The 22100-nt window shown below is 41.5% G+C and overlaps 1 protein-coding gene across 2 annotated transcripts; it reads right to left on the bottom strand.

Moving 5' to 3' along the window:
* Nucleotides 1-7177: 7177 nt before the first annotated feature.
* ZNF330 (zinc finger protein 330) lies at nucleotides 7178-17511 on the bottom strand. 2 transcript variants are annotated; one of them, XM_058024942.1, is made up of 10 exons: nucleotides 17461-17511; nucleotides 14745-14871; nucleotides 14465-14484; nucleotides 14269-14339; nucleotides 13715-13794; nucleotides 12303-12429; nucleotides 11460-11564; nucleotides 9414-9460; nucleotides 8221-8338; nucleotides 7178-7885 (listed from the first exon to the last, which is right to left on the bottom strand). In XM_058024942.1, exons 2-10 carry the CDS (start codon nucleotides 14862-14864, stop codon nucleotides 7608-7610), a joined length of 966 nt encoding a protein of 321 aa, XP_057880925.1. In that variant the 5' UTR covers nucleotides 14865-14871; nucleotides 17461-17511; the 3' UTR covers nucleotides 7178-7607. The 2 variants fall into 2 exon arrangements, with proteins under 2 accessions (XP_057880925.1, XP_057880924.1); XM_058024941.1 differs by lacking the exon at nucleotides 17461-17511 and having other exon boundaries at nucleotides 14745-14891.
* Between the last annotated feature and the right edge of the window lie 4589 nt (nucleotides 17512-22100).

The following is a 22100-nucleotide window of genomic DNA, read 5'->3' as shown; positions in this document are numbered from 1 at the left end:
GCCATGGTTAAATATTTCATGGTGGCTATCAAAATGCAAGAGGGAAGACTTCTCTTGCCATGGCAGAAATAAGAATGATGACCACAGACATCTGATGCTACCAGACCTCAGAATCAATCTGAACTGACTGATAGCATGCAATTAATTCCAACCCCTCAGAATATATTGCAGTGTACAGTAGACCTGGCAATTCCACCTCGTGCACTTCTACTTCACTACTGCATCTTCCACACCTCTAAAAGGTTTTCCTTCAGCCAGTCAAGCATGATCTTGGTTTCCTCTTCCCTGCAGAGTGTGCCTGTAGCAGCAAAGAGTTGATCCAGTGTGCCAAAAATTCCCAATTAAGATAGCAGCCCCCTTTTCCCCGTTGGAGAAAAGGGGGCTCACAGGGGACCTTATCACTCTCTAAAAACTCCCTCACAGGAGGTTGTGGCCAGCTGGGGTCAGTCTCCTCTCCCAGGCAACAAGCCAAAGGTCAAGAGGAAACGGCATCCAGCTGTGCCAGCAATGGTTCATCAGGCAGCCATGCCAGGTTGGACATCGGGAAGAATTTCTTCACAGAAAGTGTTGTCAAATATTGGAAGGAGCTGCCCAGGGAGGTGGTGCAACCACCATTCACACATTGACACATTCACACCATTCACCATTCACACATTCACACAGCTCACTCAGTGCCATGGTCTGGCTGACAAGGTCAAAAATTTCATTAGATAATCCCAGAGGTCTTTTCCAACCTAATTAATTCTGTGATTCTGTGATTGCCAGTGGATACTTGTTATCCCAGCACATTTCTAGCTTTCTTTCCCAAGATCAATTGCGCAACTCTTGTAATTTAAATTACAGGAAATTATTGTTTGCTGATTTCCTGCACTTAACACAGGCAATTTGAGCTGAGTCTTCAATGAGGGCTTTTTAAACTGCAGCCGCTACTGCCAAATGTGTATTCATTAATTTTGAATCTCAAAACTTGAGATTCCTGTTGTCTGCAGAAACCCAAAGCACACAAACAGCTTTCTGTGCTGGTCTTTCTGTTCAGCTTCAGAATGAAATGTTGTGTGGGTTTGCCAGGCTCTCAGCAGAGGCATCACCTGAGGGAGCACGAACTCTGCAAGCAGCTGGAGCTTGTGCTCTTTGCCTTGGTCCTTGATCAGGCTTGATTCCTTAGGCAGAAATGGCTCCCTGGAAACAGCAAATGGTGCTGGTTGGGATTCCTGAGACAAGGATTGCCTCCTGCTGTTCCCAGCTGACAGTTCTCAGTAAACAGAAGTGGGTTGTGCTTGGGCTCTCCATCACTTACCATGCTGCAAAAGCAGCTTCCAAGGCTTCACAGGTTTAATCTCACACACCAAATGGTCACTATTAGTGACAGGAGGAACATTAATATTGGGAGAAGGGCAACACAATGGTGCAGACCCTGCCACAGCTCCAGGTGTGTCTGAAAGGGCTGTCTCAGGTCCCGCAGGCTCAGAGCACGTGGGAAGTTATCCAAGGACAGTCCACAGGCTGCATTCCACTGGCACCCAGCCCATCCCAAGCCATGGCTTACTGAACTAGACATCAACTCCTGCAGCTCAGCTAAACCTAAAGGGGAGTGGGCAACAGTGGGGCTTTGGCAGGAGGGAAGAGTATTGAAATTATTCTGAGCAAAGGAGCACAACCATAGAGCACTGCTCAGCACCTGGGGAGCTGAAGGACTACAAGTGACAAGTACAGGAAAAATTATACTCAGGTTTATTAGTAATGTAGTTTGGCAATATTCCATATATCAGAACAAAACACAATGCTAGACTTAGTCCAGCAAAGAACATGACAGATCTTTTGGCCGTTGTTCTCACCTTAGGGTATTTCACCAAAGAACCTGAGCTTAGCTGGAAACAAAACACCGTGTCCTGCAACTTCACGGGTCAGATCACTGCTTGGGCTGAGCTAATTCTCTGTCACTGCAGCAGTGCCTGTCACCCCAGGGCAGGGCACACTCTCCTGCTGGGCTGCAGCTTGTGACAGCAGCCATGGAGCAAGGGGAAGACCTCTGTACTTTCTGTATAAAGCTGGAAGCAAGTCATTATCTGAGAACCAAACATCTCCAAAAGGACAAAGACTTTCAGATATTTTCAAATGGTACTTTAGGGACTCTGGCTCATTTTCAATGTTAATAATCTGATATAGCTGTAATATATTTTTTTTTAATATCAAAGAAAAGATTACAGCACATAAAAGACCATGAGGTCATATTTTAGTTTTCTAGAAGCTGAGATAGTCATATTAATATATTATGAAGGCATTGTAGCAAGAGATTTTAAGATAAAACCTTCAGGGTCAGCAGCAAATATATATCATCATCTCCAAATTCATTTTAGATATAATAAAATAGCATAGCATAGAAGATCTGTCACATCTTAAATAGGATAAATGTTATTTATACTTTACACAGGTTCTGACAGCCCAGGCAATGCTGGGAATCCAAACTCCAGCACCAGCAGGATGCTGGGCACATGGGAATGGTGGGAATCCATACTCCAGCACCAGCAGGATGCTGGGCACATGGGAATGGTGGGAATCCATACTCCAGCACCAGCAGGATGCTGGGCACATGGCAATGGTGGGAATCCAAACTCCAGCACCAGCAGGATGTTGGACACATGGGAATCCAAACTCCAGCACCAGCAGGATGCTGGGCACAGGTCTGCCCTTGGTTGACCAAAACCTGCTGACTTAAAGCAAGGTCAGAAATGGTGCTTACAGGAAAGGCTTGTTAAGCTGTTGATTTGCTGGTGACTTTGTGAAGTGTTGAACAGAAAAGCAGTATTTTTCTGAAGGTGCATCTATGCTTAGATGGAATATGCTATGTTTTATGTTGGCCCTGTCTGCTCAGAAATGCTTTTGACAGTAGATCACAGCAGTGTTCTTGTGCAGTACTAGCAGGTAAATGTCAAGAGGGAATCTTTGAAATGCATGTAACATCAAGAAAGCATGTAGAATGTGGAAGGAATGCAATTTATTGTCTAACTTCCGAATTATTTTAATGTTCCAAATCTGGCAGCACTGGTTGTGTGTGCGAAATGCCTGGTAAGGAATTGCACAGTGCTCCACAGGAACTGTGAGTGCTTTGGCAAAAAAAAGCCCATCCCTGCCTCTGCCATCAAAACAAGGGGCTGAGTTTAAATCAGACAGGAGGCAGCCCAAGGGTTTGTGACCCTGACTAGCAGGGATTCGCTTTCAAAATAATCAACCTCTTACTCTATGCCAAAAATAAAACAGTAGGAACAGCAACAGGCAATTATAGTAGTAAAATACTTGTATTATCAGTTAAGGAACTTGTGGGGGGATTGGCATTTTTACACTCTAATAATTCTTTTTTTTAATTAGTGTTTTTGTAATGTGAAAATCTACAATAGATGCGATGTAACATCAAGATGAAGTTAAAACATTACTTGGGCCCTGAGGCACTCAGTATTTCTCATTTCAGAAGGAAACCAAAGTGAATTTCAAATTCCATTTAAGCTGGGAAACACTTTGGGAGAATCACAGGCTGTAGAAGTGAGGTTTAAAATAATGCAACAAACACTTTAGCATACTTTAGTGTGAGAAAATAGTAGGAGCTACAATTGGGATAGCTACAATAGGTTTTCTCATGCTGAGCAGTTGTTTCTTAGCAAATGTGCTTATCTGTAGTAGCTTAATTTGGTGAGACACAGAAATGCAATTTATTTTCTCCCCGTTCCATATTGAAGTACAGGCTTGTGAACCTACTGTTTGTTTAGCAAAGGGAAACTAGTGGCTTTTCTATGGATTATTCCTCACATCTCTGACATTGTCTTGCTGATCTTTGTCTAAACTGCTTATGGAAGCTAAAAACTAGGCTTTGCTTCAAATTTCCCATGTATAGTAGCCAATTACAGCACACATAATCTTAATAAAGGAGAGTCATAAAGTATGTTTAGTCTGGAGCTTCATGGGTAGGAATGAAGATCCAAGCTGCAGAGGGCTGCTGCCAACTGGACAGGCTGTGATTTTGTCAACTACTGTGTTTTCTATTTATGTACCTAAAAAAGAGATGATAACATTTGTCTATGTCCTAAGTGCTTTGAGCTTTTAGAAAATATTTATTAATTGCATGAAGTCTTTTGGGAGATGACTAATTACATTTCTGCATCTTGTAGAATTGGATCTCTTCCTGCTTTAAGCAGCTTCATCTTTCAGTCTTGAGAGCACTTTCCAGTGCAACTGTTGAAATTTAGAACTAATATTTTCATGCTAATGGTTAACATATTGACCTCATGTTAAAAGCTTTGCTTCATCTTCCCCACTTCTGCTTAGGCTCATGTTGTGCTCCTTAACACCTCCTGACATTAAAGATGAACTGTAGATACTGAAGATTATTGAATTGTTTCCACTTGGATAAATAGGAACTTTGCCATTGGCTCCTCTGGAAATAGAATCAGGACCTGGAGAGATGCATGTAATATCTTGCAAGACACACTAACACTTTTCTGCCTAAACAAAGAGGACTCTGAGCACCTCTAAGTTTGGCCTGTAACTATCTGTGACATGCCTGCTACTACTTTTTCAGCTGCTCAGTACATTTTAATGATCTTCCCATTCACTTTCTGGAAAGAGAATGAGCAATACTGGATTGATCAAAAGACTCCCAGTCACAGGTGCTAAATTACATCTGAGTTTAAAGGAAAATGCATTAAATCTACAGGAGCACCCAATGAATTCATAATGAGCTGGTGCTGTCACCATAATAAAGAAATGCAAGAGCTTACAGAGGTGACCACAGCTTTTTTGTTTTTCAGGTTCTATAGGCACAATAAATGCTGCTGTGATTTTAATTCAAGTCCTACTTAAGCTTTGTTAAAATGATCATCACAGAGGTTAAAAAACTTCAAGTGTAAGATTTTATCAAGGTCTTAGCTTCCTGGAGTACAACACATAACTCATGGGTATCAGTGGTTACATGTTAGAACTGTCCCACTCTCAAATCAAAATGTCCTTTAACCAGGGACAGTATTCCTAAAGGAAATGTAAGCAATGAAGAAAAATTGAGCCAATATGATTTTGTACCTGACCTGCTTTTCAATGAAGTCAGAATACATGTTCATGTTCTGTTCCATCCTGTTCCTTCCATTTACCTTAGATAAGATAACCAAAGTTATGCACTTTCTCTGAAAGCAAGCCTATCCCAAACAGAGCAGCTGCTTTCAGCTGTACTGGATAAGCAGAGAAAACCCGACACATCCCATCCTATGTGGCCTGTGTTGCCACAGATTGACATGTTTGTCTGCTCCAGCCTGAGTCCACCAGATTACTTTAAAGCAGCTTAAACCTGCCTGTTCTGAGCCCTGGAAGGCCAGGCACTGCAGGGCTAATTCCTGATCCCAATTTCCAGACAGGCTGACAGCACAGGCGTTTGCAATGGTCAGAACAGCAGCACAAATAAATGTCCACTGAGAAGTGACCTTGCTAAATTACAGCAGGTACCTTGAGCATCTGCTGCAGGCCCTGCCAGACTCTCACTGCCAGTGTGCCACAGGAGCTCACATGAGCTCTGGAGTATTGATCTAGCAAGGATCAGTGCAAGGGCACTTCAATGAGAAAATGAATAATTCTTTATCCTGATTACGGTGATTAATTCTGTTATGTCAGCAGCCTTTGGCACAGCCAGTGACAGCAGTAGATTTCAGAGGGGAAAAATCTAATTCAAGAGCCAAGAACCTTAAAGAGGGGTTTTGTGTGGCTAATATTAATAAATGACATACAAGCAGCCATAATTTTACATATATGGATAACCACATGTATTTTCCTCAGTTCTGTATAGTACTTGCTACTGATGTAAAGGTGTTTTGTATTCGAAACATCAGCCAAGATTTAAAACCTGGCATTGTTGCTGGAATTGACCAGTCACAGATGGACTCAATGTGGAAGTTTTTGGACCACATGAAGCTGAGCAGAAATTCTCTCTCACATGCCAATTTCACAAATAAATAATTAGCGTTGAACTGGCAGGTGTCCCACTCCATTACTTCAAGTTTGGTTATGACAAAGACTAATGAAGACATCTCCCAGCTACATCATTTAAGATAGGCCTTTGCACACAATGTTGGATGTTTCAATGTTTGAAGGGGATTTGGCTTTCAGAAGTGCACTGACTTGTTTCCTCTCCAGTTCTCAAGGCATGCACTCACCAGCTGTGCCCCTCTCTCCTGCAGAGTCTCTCCCTCAGCTGCCATAACCAATTGTACTCTCTGGCAGTTTGCCTTTGTCCTGGATGGGCCCCAGCTCTTGGTAGGAGATGCATTTAGGAAGAAAGTATCAAGACCAGTATTCCAATCCTGTTTTGCTACAAAATGTTTATCTGGCAATCTTAACATCATTAAAAATGAGTCTCAACGGGGTATGCTCTGCTAAAACATGACCTTTAGCTGTTCAGAAAGGGTAGAGAAACACCACAAAAGGAAGTAATGGTATCATCAGTTCAGGTATTTGACAGATAACAAAAAAGGCTCTCTTGCATTAAGGCATGGCATTTACAAAGCTGAAGCAACACTTTAGGTTGGCTGCCCTTGTATCATGATCTGTCTGCTGTAAAACATTCCCCTACAGAGGGAAAATAAATGCCATCACTTAGATCTGTAGATGGGCAATCAACATGTTCACTTTCCAATCAGAACACTGCAAACACTTCTGCAGGTGTCACCATCCCAGTTCAGAGTGCCTTGAACTGGCGGCCTTGCACAGAACAGGATTTGCACCCAGCATTTTGAACCCCCCATGGTTTCTCACCTTCTCAATTCACATACAGCGTTGTTTCCTATCTAATTGTTTTTTTATCATATGCAAGGAAAAGAGCTGAAAGCTAGATACAGAAGAAACCAGTCTTCTTTTCATCTAATGGCAAACTACCTTACAGATTTTTGTGGCAGAGAGGATACCAACATTTTACTTCCATAAAAGTTTTCATTATCTGGGGTGCTCTTACAGTGACTACATAGAGCCCCACCAATTAATATCTAATAATAAAAATACTGAAAAGGTGATGTGCAAATACACAAAGAACTACCTTGATCTGCCATACTGACATAAATAAGGAAGTAATTTCAGTGTCAATTTACACTTTGTACACAACCTGCTTTCCAGCTATTCAAGGGAGATCAATAATTATGACAGTTCATTAGGTAATGCAGTTGACTTTTATTGTGCAGACCAAAAAAAATGCAGTCACCAACCCACCACTGCATAAAATCAGTTAACAAAATTATTGTAAAAAATAGCTTAGTTTCTGATGGGCAAATGGAAGCAACAGCTACAGCTTTCCCACATTCCTGTCCTGATAGGAGGAAATCGTATTGAACCATTATACTCAGTAACTCAAGGACAAAACCATTCTGTTGTTTAGGGGGATAAAAATATCTTGATTTTCTTCCCCCAATCCCCAACCTAACATCAGTTCATCTACAGGAAAAGTGTCCTCTGGAGTTACTGCAGAAGTCCCACATTCTTTGCTCTCTAACTCTGATACCTAAGTACCTGATAGAGCTATCCTACTAGCATGTACACAACTCAGTGAAGCATTGCTTGGCTCCTCCAAAGCCAGCACACTAAGCCTAATCTTCTGATTCCTCATAATGTGCATAGCCACTAGCATAGGTCCTTCCTAAATTCAAATTGCTGAATACATCCGTGGCCTCAGAATCTGAATCCTTCCCTCGCTCATCATTGTCATCTTCATCATCATCCTCTGCTTCATACTCATCATATTCATCCTCACGGTCACCTGCCTCCCCAGCCTTGCTGGAGGAAAGGTTTTTCCAGTAGGCATCATAACCAGAAGCTCCATCTGCATCTTCTCCTCCAGTCTGTCGGCCAAATTTCAATGAACGTGCTGCAGGCAAAGAAAAATCATCATGCTCCCACTAATCCAACATTTCATTTCTTTTTTTTCACTACCTGAAGAGTAGTTTAAATGGCAATTATTTTTCATTTATCCACAACTAAAATCTCAAACCAGACAAAAGCTTTCATTTTCTTGGAATGAATGAATTGTTGTGAATGAGACTGCTTAATTCCAGAACTCAGAAACACAAAGTTTTGCTCAAAACAAATGAAGCAAAACTGTGCAAAACAATTGAACATAGCCAGACGCTACTCAGTGCTCCTAGGTAGAAATGAATCACTGATGGCACTTATATGGCTTGTTAGCTAGAGAAACTGGCTTACTTGACATGCTCAGATCCTTTGTCTGCTGAGTTTCATGGCCACACTTAGGGCAAGGAGGCTTTTTCCCCTTTTCCTGCTTGAAAACCTTACTTCGCACGTGATCGTCACAAAAACAAGCCTGTGTGGTGAAGGGAGAGTACAAAGGCCAAATGTTTTAATCACAGAAGCACATTCTTCAACAACAAGCAAGCCAAAATGTGTCCAAGAGCAGCAGGGTTTTCTGGCTGGCATTACAATTTAATGAGGTCTCTCTGCAGTGGACATGGGGTCCGTGCACAGAGGAAGCACTCTGTGTTCAGTGTGGTTCAAGGGTTTCTGGGGAAGAGGCTGAACACAAGTGCCAATAACCATGCAGAGATAGTGACATAATCCAGGGCTGGATTGCAGGGCTGCCCACAAGGAGCCTGGCAAGCTTGGGTTTGTGCTGACAAGCTTAAATAAACACAGTGAGATGTATGCCAGAACAAAACAATGCCGGAGCCTGGAGTAAAGAATTAGAGATGGGAAGTTCACAGGCTGAGCACCAGGGTGCAGTGAAAATACCTGGAAAAAGGAACTGTTTGGAACAGGCCACCAATGCTGTGGGAGAGTGCAGGGAAAACATATGGAAGGTAAGAAGAGCAAGAGCAGGCAATGAACCAGCACCTGGAGAAATCTGGACAATGCTGATGGTGCAGAAGGTGGAACTTTTTATACAAAATTACTTCTGAGTGTGTAAAAATGTAAGCCCAATGCCAACAAATCAGCCTGTTCATATGGATAACTGGATTAGCTGTGGGGATTACTCCTTTGGATGCAGCGGTTTCTAGTCAGATAATCACCTGATGTTTAAAAGAACAACTTTCTTAATGGCTGCAGTTCCACACTGGATCAAAGCATTTTCCAAAGCCTTGGATTCTGTTCACCACCAAGGCTTTATTTTGTTGTCTTGGTTGTTTTTTAAAGCCCCAACACGTTGCAGGCCCAACTCAATGAGAGCTGGGCGAAGAACACCTCACTCTGCCTTGTGGCTAACAGGCAAGCACAGGTATAAGACCTTCTGTCCCCCACAGGTTTGACCCCAGGCTACAGGAACTAATACAAAAGTATGAATTTCCTTTTAATCATGGAGAGGAAGATGTGGCAAGGCCTGATGCCAGCCTTGGAGGCCAAGGAGAATAAGCCTAAAATCAGCTCCTCACAAGTGTCTTTACCTTGCAACGCAGGCAGGAATGCTGCCCCAGCCTGTTACAGGAGACACCTGTTGGAGAAAAGCAGAATGACAAATTCAGTGCTAGGAAACTGCAGACCTGTCATGTCTTTAAAACCTTGTAAAAGTAATGCAGTACCATAATTGAGGCATTTATTTTTAATTCCCTGACACATCTCTACTCTGGCAATGTGAATCAGTCATTTTACCCCACAGCACCATTTTACTAGATTTTCTTAACTCTTAACCTCACTTTGACACAAAAAGTGAAATTTCAAGAAGGGAGAAGCATTTAACTATTTCTTGAGCTTCTAAACTTCTAAAACCTGAGGTTTCAGAACCAATTTAGTTAGAGGTCTCATCTTGCTTTTCCTTTTCTCACAGCATTCATATGAAGGAGTGCTAGAGATATAAGAACACTTTAAGCTTGCCAACTTCCAAACCTAGAAAAGTTGTTACATTCTGTATTTTCTGTCATATCCTCTGGAAATGCACTTGACTGCACAAACTTCATAAGAGAATCTACCTGTGTTAAAGAACTGGAGCTGGCACACAAGCTGTAAGGAGCAGAATCAGTGGCCAAAATTTAACTTGTCTTGAGCTCCAAACTGTTTTTATTATTCCACTAGAGGGAGTACAGTAAATGCAAACACTCAGGAATTGGCAGGAACACGAAGCCTGGTGAATAGTTACTCCTCAAGAAACAGTAACACATTCCAGTTTCTGTGCAAGTACTCATTCCTTTCCTCCTTGTTTAACCCCTACAACAGCAGTTTTTCAATCTGAAGTAATAAATATTATGAGTTCTCCACATGAGCAGGACAGACATGGGATTTAGAGCTATGGCATGTTTAAAGATGGAACTGGAAATGCTGATGCTGAATATATATGCATTGTTTTTTGAGTACCTGAGAGAGGTTCAAAAACCTCTCTCAGATAGTGATGGAAAGTAACAGCACCATTTCCACAGCTCAAATGGATTTATACTACAATTGCACAACCACATTTGAAGTTCATGTCTTCTGTAAAAATACAAGTCTTATAATCTTGTTACCTCACTGACAAAAATCTTGTCTCTACGAAGTCTGCTCTGTGCCACAAAACACAGTGAAAACCCTCAAAAAAATTCTCCCTCTATTTAGGGTGTGATACCACATGTGTGAATTGAGAGCTTCCAACAATCACTGAAGAAACATTCTTATGGAACAGCTGTTGCTGCCTCAATATTGCTGTGCAGGAAGAAAATGTATTCTGGCAGAATAAATCTAGGGAATTCTGGCAGAATACATCAAGAGAAGCTAAGCAAGGCTCAAAAAATAGCTGGCTAGGAACAGAAGTATGGAAGATGAAAAGAAGATAAGAGATGTTTAAAGACACTGATTAAAATACTGAAATCACAAATATTCTGGACCAGGAGAAATCAATTAGGACAAGAGATTAGACAGTTCAAAGGAAAACAGCATTATGATAAAGATACCTGCAATTTCTACACTAAGAATTGAAAATGTTGCAATAGTCAAGATACATGCATGGAAGTTTTGGGAAGGCAAACAAATGCTTGTGTTGCAATAAATCCAATCCTATTTAATGGTGGGTAGGCAAGAAATGCTGCTAGAAAAATTTAGTTATTTCAAATATGCAAAGTCTTGGCTTGTTTTGTTTTATTGTTGTTCTTTTTTTTAACTTCCCTTGAAGACACCTTGTTTCAGCCAGAGATGAGTAATGGGTGAGCAGTGTCGGGCATGGCCATCACGTCCTCTTACAAACAGCAGTTCTGTGCTGTAAGAGCCTGGCAGGAAAACAACTGCCAGGTATGCTCTGGCATGGAGGAAGGGCCATGAAAGAGAAACAAGTTCCAGTCTGGATAACAGTCTGGATACCAAAAGCCAGTACATAGAAAATAGGCCCTTCCCTCCAGGGGTGGCAAAATCTACTTGGGAAAGGTGATGGAGAGTATTCTGGAGCACAGAGGAAACAAAGAGTATTCTGAAGCACAGAGGAAACATAATCCCTTTGCTGTGGTGAAAGGGATTATGAATAACTAACTTACATTTAAATGTCTCTGCTTCCAGAACTTGGCAGCTGGCTTGATGTTCAAACTGATCATCTTCACAGAGGAAATCATGGCAAAAAGAGCAGGCGAATATTCTGCCTCCTGAAAGATTTATCAAGGCAAAATAATCAACAATGGACAGAGGCATCAAGTCCTGCTCTGCAAACAATTTAGGACGTAGTTTTGACTGAAGACCAGTTCTCCCTTCTGTGACAAATGCTTCAAGATCCTAAATTAGACACTGCTATCCATTTTTACAATGAAAAATACCTCCTATCCTACAATATAAGACAGTATAACTATAAAGCAAGCATTACTTCTAGTACTTTTCTTCATTTTAATTTGACTGTAGCATAAACTATTTTTTTTAAATCAGATCACACTCTCATCCAGTCTTCTCTGCTCAGCTCTGATACACACTTGAAATAAACACTTTAAAAGATTCAGAAAAGGAGATCAGTATGGTTTCCTAAGCAACTGGAAATCCAAATACCAGTGCTAGTGCAGAAGAATGGAGTAAGAATGGCAGAAACCTGTGTTGGCAATTTGATGCAGTGCTTAATTATGTGAATAATTAAGCTGATAAAATCATCATAATTTAGATTACGTAACCATCCCTGAACTGAGCACTGTATGTTCTTGAGCAGGTAATTTACTTTCCCCACTGTAAAATGACTATTTTTAAAACGGGGAGAATCCTTGCTTTGAACAAACATACTGCAAGGACTAATTTAATGAAGACTAAAAAGGCTATATAAAGAATACAGGTCCACTCACTTAAGCAATGCAAGGAAAGCAGTGTAATGTATATGTTCTTATTTTTAAATGTGAGCAACCTACCATGGTCCCAGACACTTCTTTCACACTCAACGCATTCTGCATCTGCCAGGGGGCACATGCACGCATGGGTGCTGAGACACTTCCTCCCGTGACACACCCAGGCTTCACAGAAATCACAGATTGCACCCTGCAATCACAGCGAGATACCACCTCAGCACTTCTGCAACACCAACAGAGACTTACCCCATAATCCTCAATGTATCCTGGTATCCCTTCTCTCCATGGGCTCACTTTGGCTGAGGGAGATATTGAACCAAACCTGTTTTCCGAGTGCTCCGACCAAGCTGCTCCACAGTTCATGTTTGTTTGTTATTCATTTCTGCAGGATTACATATGATGCAAAATAATTTGGTTCCCTATCTCAGTCCTGGTTTTTACATTTCTTATCACACACTTGGCACATGGAAAATTGTGTCCTCAGTTGAAACCTGGGATGCATAAACGATAACAATGTTCTGGCAAAAATGAAATTTCAAAGACCTGAAAAATGCCTTTAGACTCTTAAAGCTGAAATCACTCACTTGGATTTTAAACTCTACTATATTAGAGCTCTGCAGAGAGCAAAGAACAAATAAGTCATTAGAAGTAAGTTAGACTATTTAGCTTTTATTTTGATTAAATTGTAAGATCTCTGCTTCAGCTATCCTTAACGGTAGCATTTAAGAAGCCTCTCAGCCCATAGGTAACTGATTACTATGTGCATTACATGCACACAATGGTGAATCCAAATTTAAGTGGTGATGTGTTCACTCCTGCATCAGTGAGTGCATGGGATAACACCAGCATGTAAAGGCTGGCTGTGTTACTGAGAACAGCGGATGGCCAGCTGCAGGCAGCAACAGGACAGAGGGTTAGATCATTAATCCAGAGGCTGTGACACTCACACCTTGCTCTCCAGAAACTAACTTGTCCTTCTAAGAACAAACTTTCAAAGGCCTGAAGCTATGATTATCTCTGATTAAGAGCCCAAAAGAGGGGATTTGTTCATTAAAATTGCCCTCCAGTGGAACAGATTCCTCTCTGTGTTACTGACAATCTCTGCAGTACTAAGACAACAGCAACAAAAGTCTGCAGGTTTCTGCAGAATAATCCTACATTTTAATGAAGGCTGGGAATTGTCTGTGGTGCATGTAAGGTCCAGTGCTCCTCGTGCATGTGCTTAGGGCCTGCCACCAACACAGATCCATTAGCATCCAGGACATGTGCTGGAGTCTGCAGGAGTTGAATCTAAAACTTCAAAATTTGGGGGTTTCAGTATAAGGGAAAAATCTGCTTGTTACAGAAAAGCAAGGAAAAAACCAAATTTGCCATGGTACATGCTATCATCCCACAAATCTGTTTTATCATTTTTCCAGAAGATTTGCACAGAATATTCTCATAGTGCAAAGAGGGCTGTAATTTTGTATACATACCACCATAGCTAGTCCAGTACTGTACACACCAGCATGTTTTATAACACAGTCAGAAGACTTCATCATGCATTTGGTTTTTCCTGTTTAAAATAAAAAGGCAAGCAACCATATGAAAACTATGTAAAAATAAAACAATAATATATTGATGCTTTAATTGATATTGATCAGAAATTATATAATCCCTTAAAAAAGCATTATTTATTGGTGCCTTGCTAGCAGTCAGAGCTTTTGCAGTTTTGCTGCTGTTATGAAACAATGCTCCACATGGTCAATCTATGGAAACAGTCAGATTTCTCAAACCTAAAAGGAAGTGAGACAATTGTTTCCAAAGAAGACAAGCCATGATCCAGGCTTGCAAACCTCTGGGGGTAAGAGGCATATATACTGATCAAAGAAGATCAATTCCCAAGGTGGATATTCACAGCAGATTCACAAGAACCTGCTCCAAATCACAGAGGTACTTTAAGATAAAGCTACTGTAACATAGATGCTGAGAGTTTAACATCACAAACAGGACTGAGGACAGATTGTTTTCATTCATCACTTCTACTCACCACATTGTGCACAAATGGGCAATTTCTGAACAGAATTACAGAAGTAACAAAAAGCTCTATTCTTCTGTCGTCTAGGCACATGGAGGTGAAAAAACAAAAATAAAGTATTACACTTTAAAAGAAAGCATTAAAAATAACTGTAAAATGTCTGAAACAAATACTAAACTATTGGTTTTAGAAGGGTAAAAATTCTTACCTTTGGCACTTATCACATTCCTAAAAAGAAAAAATAAAACACTGGTTAATTATTTTCATACTAGGAAAAATATATAAAATTTACAGACCTCCACAGGGAGTTACAATTAGGATCCAAACCTTTTAATCAATATTCTGTCTGGTGCAAAGGTAACCTTAAATAGGAAGGATAGCAGGAAGAATGACATTCTAGTGGCATTAAATGCATTCAAGGTGTTATCACTGGGTTTACACAATCAAAAATTAGGTACTTTAATAAAGAATACTTGAGGTCACTTTACCATTGAAGCATTGCAAGGGTGTTTGGCCAGGTCTATGTTGGCTCGTGAAGCCCTGATCTGCTTCTCACGCTCCCGACGGTTCTCGGCTTTCTTACGAGCACCCGTCTTCTTTTTAGGCATGTTTACTCTGTGGGGGGAAAAACACATTTTCTGTACTTACATAAAACATGTAAGTACATACATGGACACACATGACACATTCAGCACTAAACCCGGATTAGACAGTTCCTGCATTAACTGTGCTTCAACTCCATTCACCTCCTTGCCTGAAAGTTTCTTCTGAAATGCAGAATAAGGGGACAATCCACAAGGAAGAGCCATGTGATGAACCACAAAGAATCTTGTGATCTAGAAAACTTTGCTAGCCTGAACTTCGTGTTTAACTCTCTTTGAAGGGTTTTGCCTTAAAAAATGAAACTATTACTATCTGCAGGTTTATTGGCTTGCCTTGCCTGTTTAATAAGCAACTGTAAGGACAGCTGCAGCATCAACAGGCAGTCAATTCTAGCAGCTTCAACTTGGAAGAAAAATTAGTATCTTCATTCAAAAGGTCTTATAAACCAAAGAATCCTAACTTTCCTGAACATAGAAATATATTATCCTTACCAGATACTAAAATTTGCTTTTGATAGCACACATAAATCAGTTTTCCTGCACTGTTGCATTTTGCACTATGTTTAAATTGTATTAGTGTCATATTTTGTAGTCAAAATTATATTGCTGTGCTGCCTGCTGGCAACTGTCATTTTTCTAGAGTGTGACATTTCTGACACTGGGAGTCCTATTTCAGGCTCCACACTAATTTCCAAACCACTCAAATGCTGATTTAATGACAGAATCTAATGGTTAGTATTTATACCTTGACTTCTTCACATTCCCTCATAATGGAAAGCACCAAAATGACAAACTGTTTTCATGAAAAGCACTGCCCTAGTGCCTCCTGAGGACACAGGCTATGGGAAATTTCAGATGGCAGTTTTCAGAAAGTTGCACTGAACTAAGTGACAGCAGAACTGCAATGTCAGGTCCCTTTAGCAAAGCTGTTGAGTGAATCAATGCTTTCAAACACCATGCAATAATAACAACATGCTGTAGATCAATATTCTTATCACTCTTTCCCTCTGAGCTTTCATTTAGGTCGTTTGTTGTTTTTGTCCTGGGATCAAATTTTTAAAGAAATTTACCGTATTTGTAATTTTTGGACTAGAGCTTGGTAATGCTATGATTCCAAAAATTATTACAGCATAAACCCTGTCTGCCTTCAATTCCTTTCAAAGCAGAGTATCACCTTTTGAAATCACTAATTAGTATTCAAATGCCTCTGCAGAGTGTTCTACCTTCACTTTTGGCACACTGTTACCAAATGCTCAGGCAGGAAAGACCCAGTGGATTCTGTCTGCAGCCCACACCCCTGAGGGAGAGAAAAGTGCATCTGAAGGATCTAAAATAAGAGGTTGTAGGTCCATGCCTGGTTCCCCCCTCAGCCCCAGAGGGTACAACTGTGCTGCCCCTACAGAGCACTGGAGCTCCTGCATGGGAAGCATTCTACACAAAGGCTGTTTCACCATTTGAAGCTTCCTCCTCAGAGTGAAATGCTGTGCCTGGGTCACAGCAGCAGCCGTGGGAGTAAGCATGGCTCTTCTGCTCAATGGCTGATGCTGTGGCACAAGGAGCAGAGCTCAGATATCGGGAGGCTATGCAGGAATGGGGTGAATAGTTCAAAGGGTAAAATGCGGTATGCGAGAGTTGGGTTGCCAGCACTGTGTTCCCTCCTGTAAATTTTCACCTCCTGTTAGTCTCCTGCTGCATTAAGGGGCAAAGACTATGGATTTCCCACCACACCTCCAAAGAATGGTGGTTGGGCTGTGAGGTGCATTAACAATGTCCAGCATCCAAGTTCTGGTGAAGTCACGGGTTCTTGTCCTTGGTGAGGTTGCAAAGACACACCCTGACTGCACCTGAACTGCAGGTTCCTGCATCGTCTGTGCCTTGCCTCATTGTCTGGTGGAACAGTGCCCACCCTGCTGTCACAGACACGGGGAACAGCTGGGAAGGGCTGCTCACTGAGGGAAACTGTATTAACAGCACTTCATACTTAAAAGGATCATGAACTGAACGTCCTAATAACGCAAAAATTATTTTCCAGGTACCAGGTTCCACTTACTCCACCCTTTAAAAGCAAGGTGGCTAAAAGCTGTGGGCCCGCAGCCCCTGTGGCTGCTGTGCTGTTGGTGCCAGGTGTGCGGGGCTTTCCTCAGGTGCCCCCTGCCCGGCTGCCTCCTCAGGACCGGCCCTGGCACCGCCGGGAGCCGGGCCAGACCCGCTCCGAGGCTGTGGGTGAAGCTGTGGGGGCTGCTCTTGCCGTGGGCACTGCCCGTGCTCAGCTTTAGCGCTTTCCCTCATCCTCGGTGCTCGGGTGCCCCGACCCTGCCGGTGCTCAGCCCTTAGCGCTTTCCCTCATCCTGGGTGCTCGGGTGCCTGACCCTGCCGCATCCCGCTGCCGACCCGGACAGCCGCGGGTTATGGGGGAGCCGGACACCGCTTCGCTTGCTCGGGCACGGAAGCCGTAAGGGCCCGGAACCGAGACCCTCAGCGCCTCTAGCCCGGCCCCTCTGAGGCACCATCGCCCTTCAGCGCCCCGGGCCCGGGCCTGCCCCCTCCATTCCCATTCCCATTCCCATTGCCGTTCCCATTCCCGCCCCCGCCCCGCTCCAACCTGGCTCGGCGGCCGCGCGGAAGCCGGAAGCGGCGGTGCGCCGCGGTGCTCTGCCCGCCCGGCCCGCGCCGCCCGGCGGGAACGTTCTGAGCAGCGGCCTGCCCCTCTCCCCTTTCTAACACAACACATACAACGTTCATTTTAATATCCGCGAAAAGCCAATCATATAATACATGCATTTTTCACAGTGTGTATTTGTGATTGTGATATGTGTGGAGACCAACAATGGGACAGTTGCCAATTCTAATAATAAATGAGGAAAGTAAAGCATGGAAAAAGGCCTTTGAACTTATCTTTTATTTGCAATTAACCCTGGTTGATTTAGGAGCATTGGAATTAAAGCGTTAAGGATGTTGCTCTTTGCTTGTAGTTAATCCTTAAAGAGTTCTGCAATAATAACCTTTTGAGGTATAATTTTAGAATATTGCTTGCATCCTTGAAACTATAGCTTTGGAATTATATAAAGGAAATATGCTTATCGCACTCCTTATTGAAGCAGAGAAAAACAGCTTGAGTAAGGAAGATGAACATCAACTCAAGAATTTATAGTTTCGACCAAGGGAAGCTGGACATCACTGTTATGAGATTTACAGTCTCTGCAATTTAAAGGGGGACACACGTCTGGGGAGCTGGACCCCACTAGATGGGATTCGTCTTTCTTCTTTCGGAAACTGGACCGTCACCATCTGGGGATGCTCCTTTGAGATACATCCCGAGAAAAACTAAATCAAAATAGTGTATAGAATTGTGATGTAAAAATTGGGAATAGAAATTCTGAGAAAGCTGATGAGTACCCCTATAAATACCTGTAACCCTCAACTATCGGCGTGCAGTTGGAGGGAAAACTTCCCCCACTGTACCCAGCGCTGTATTGCTCGTACTTCACCATATTAATTAATAAATTGATTGCTTGAATATTGGCCTAGCCAAGCTTCTTATTCATAACAGTTGTAAGGGGCATCTGAAAAATTATCTCTGAAATCTTTCGTCTGTGGCTTGAGCTGTTTTTAAAATGAAGTATTGATTATTCTGAAAGGCACAACTTTGCCAGGCATAGTCCTGGTGAAGGCTGTGAGAAGTTCAGAGAAAAGAATGATCAACAATTCCCATCTTCACTTGCTGCCGTGTTGTTGTGAACATGTGGAATGTGTTATGGAGATTTCTCTTGTGTGACTGGGCATTTTTACACAAACTCATGATTGAAAAATAAGAACTCTAGAAAAACCCCAAGGAGATATGTAAACGCTAATATTTTTATCTTAGTTTTATTTTATCCTGTGAAACATTACCTGCCTCAAATATGTTTCAGCAATCACCTTCTAGATGGCAGGAGTTTGTCACTTCTCTCGTGAACAAAAAAACATCTTATTTTCTGAACCAATAGAGTGGCCTAAGGCTGTAATTAAAAAAAAAAATGGATGAGAACAGCCAATTTAGAGCTTACAGAACTTCCATTAGCAGTACTGGAGCAGTCTCTGGGGAGTTGTTGCAGACTTGTTTCAAGAAAAATGCAGAAAGTAATGAGAGTCAGCGTCATTTTCAGAGGTGTTTTCAGTGAGAAGCAGTGGAAGGACAGTGAGTGTGTCTCTGAATGGTTATCATTCCATATTTCCTGTCAGAGCATCAGAACTGTCACGTCTTCACTTAATGCCTGCTGTCTGGCTGGCCAAGATAACAGATGAGGGCCACCCCACACTGCCTGGAAAAGGTATTTGTCTAGCCAAGAGCTTTCAAAACAGCACATTGGTGACTGTCTTAACCCTCAGCTGAGCTACCTGCAGAGGTCACTCGAGAGAAAAGTGAAAGTCACTTCTGTGAGCTAAGTGATGCAATGACAGCAGAGCTGCTGGTCTCCTCACGCTAAAGGCATGCAGCATGCACTGGTTCCCTCTTCTGTTCCACTCATGCATCTCATAAAGTTAGTTTTACCTATGCAAAGGGCCAGAGGATGCTAATGAAGCAGAATCTCTCAAAAATAAATGGATCTCCTGGATACAGAACTTTGAGCAGTATCTTTCCACCTCGCTCTCTTTTTTGTTCACCTTTCAGAGTCATGCGGCAAGTCAGAGGAGTGACACTCGGGATTGCATGGTGATTGCTGGTCAGGTACATATTTTCAAGGCAGTAAATTCACATTTCAGATGGGAATAATTCAGCAAAGAGGTGTCTGAGGGAAGTGGGCTTACTTTTTCTAAGGTCAGAGCTGAGTAGTGCCATAGTAGCACCGCAGACCAGCTCACATGGACACTAAACATCTTCAGGGCTGTTCTGCTCACTTCTTCCTCTGCTCATCTCTTAAAAATTCTTCCTTTACTGTGAGAGCACGTTTCAGGAATGGACATTTACATATTCCTTACATTACTTGTGTAATAATAAAGGATTCGTGCCTTCTCACTTTTACTGCTGAAAATTATGGAGATCAGAAAGGAAAATCAGGAAATGAGATGTGTGCACAGCCTCTATGAGAATGGCAATATTCTGGGGCAGATAAGACCTTCATATGCAGTGACATCAGACTATGCTGGATGAAAATGAAATATATTTACTGCCTCTTGCTGTGATATCTCAGTCCTTTTAAAGATACAAGAAAGCATAGTATCTCTCAACTTGAAATAAGTACTAAGTTGTTGTCATTTACTTCTAATTTAATGAACTGAAATTTCTTTTTTCTCTTAGTGATATGTTCTGATCTATTTAAGCCCCTATTGCCTACCTGCCTATTATCATAATTATCTTCATTATTGCAATGTCTACTTGCAGCATTCAATATGTTTGCCTCCCTGGGGATTGCATTGTAAAATAGGTGCAGCATACACCTTTCCAAGTGACCTTTGAAAAGGCATACATCAAATTTAATTTGTTTTTAAATCCTGACCTTGCAGCAACAGACTTTAAAAGTCATGTCAATATTTGTTTGATGTAAGATATTTTTGTCTGACGACATTTATACTTGCTGATTTAACTACATAAAGAAATGGGAAACAAAGAAAATAACTTGAGGCAAAAATCTTCCGTGACGTCTACTGAATTGGCATGTTCAAATATAATATTTTAAAATAAGCATCCTAGAATTAGATGTAGAGATCTTTTGTGTGTATGTTTTCTTTTCCCCCTGCTATTATACCTGCTGCTTGCAGTCATTAATCTTAGCCCTGGAAAGTCATGCCCCAAGAAGTTTCTAGATGGTTATTTTGTCTGGTCAATGTTTGTATCAAGAGGGAAAAGAAGAAAGATAAGAGATAAAACAAAAAGAGAAATTTTGCTGTTAAGTGATTAGAGTCTTGATTCAGGGAGCTCACTCAGTTGTCAACTTCTTTATTAAAATCTATTAATCTTTCCTATGATATTCAAGTTTTGTTTTTTCACATTTTTTCCATGACTTCAACAAAATACTGAACAGCATTTTTATCATGGTATCTTACTGGGGCTTTTTATTTTGGTTTTTGAGATGAAAGATATGCAGTAAAGCTAATACTGCAATTTATGTGCACAATTAATGTGCCATCATATGTTAATTACCATATATTAATTAAGATTGCTGAGGTGAGAGGATAGTGCAGGACTAATCAGTTACTCATTTTGTAACATAAGGGGGAAGCTATAATTTTTTGTTATGGAGAAATAAGTTGCTGTCTGCTGGCAAGTTATTAGTATTGTTTTTCCATTATGAGATAGCAATATCATAAATTACCTTGTTTCTCTCCTCTCTGATCCCATCAAAAGGCTGGCACACAATGATATATTTGCTGCATAGGTGACACTAGGAGGCTTTGTTTGCGAAGAAGAGCAGGGAGATGTGTGATGAATGGCAGCACCTGTGTGACAGAAATGAAAAAGGTAAAAAGAAAAAAAATCAAGGTCAGACAGAGGATGACTGATGACAAGAACTTCTGTCTCAGTGCTGGAGGCTTGTCAGGTGGATGTGGCAGAGGAGAATGAAAAACGTGAATGTTTTAATTGGTCACAGAACATGGGAGCAATTCACAAAAGTGATCAGGAGATGCCAAGATGATCAGGAGATGCCAAGGTGATCAGGAAGCTGAGAAGCCAGTCCCATAGGAGGAGGCCAAAGGCCTCCATGTTTTCTTCTATTATCAAGCTGTGTGACATGTTCCTCTTTGGTGTCACTTCTTATCTAGAGAGCAATTTTTCTCCTTTAATTATGGCTTTTCCTTGTTTAGTAGAATTCTTTTGTAGAAATCTTATGCAAATATGAAGTGAATGGTCTTCCTGTCTAATTACAGCTCCATTTAGATGACATTAATATCAGAGGCACTGAGCACTGGCTGAATTAAATAGTGAATTTATTCAGCTAATGAAAGCTGAAGGACAGATCATTTGTTTTATGACATACAACATGGGTGGCTTAGCTGTTGATTCAGAGGACTGAAAGAGAATTTTTGCATCAAGTGTTCACTTCCCTGACATTGTAAAGAGTTCTCTCTTATAATCTCTTTCACAAAATTACCAGGCTCCCATCTTGCTTGCCCTCAGCGTGTTTTTGAAAAGCACTGTGGACAAAGAAGAGCATTGCACCCAGTGTAGCATAGCATCATACAGCAATCCATCATATATTGAATTTCACAGTGTAGGAGATGTAATACCTGTATTATAATAAATATGATGTTTGAATGCAGGTA

The sequence above is a fragment of the Melospiza georgiana genome, chromosome 5 (assembly GCF_028018845.1).
Source record: "Melospiza georgiana isolate bMelGeo1 chromosome 5, bMelGeo1.pri, whole genome shotgun sequence".
NCBI classification, from domain to species: domain Eukaryota; kingdom Metazoa; phylum Chordata; class Aves; order Passeriformes; family Passerellidae; genus Melospiza; species Melospiza georgiana.
The sequence above is the reverse complement of the archived record's forward strand: the minus strand, read 5'-3'. Positions and strand labels throughout refer to the sequence as shown.

What these genes read in the sequence shown, in the direction of transcription:
- ZNF330 (XM_058024941.1), bottom strand. Translation starts at nt 14,891, where the DNA reads ATGTGTTTTTCCCCCCACAGAGTAAACATGCCTAAAAAGAAGACGGGT. An exon ending in GAATGTGATAAGTGCCAAAG is followed by an intron (nt 14,340 to 14,464) that starts GTAAGAATTTTT and finishes CCATGTGCCTAG; the next exon opens with ACGACAGAAGAATAGAGCTT. An exon ending in GGAAGCAGAGACATTTAAAT is followed by an intron (nt 9,461 to 11,459) that starts GTAAGTTAGTTA and finishes TTTCTCCAACAG; the next exon opens with GTGTCTCCTGTAACAGGCTG.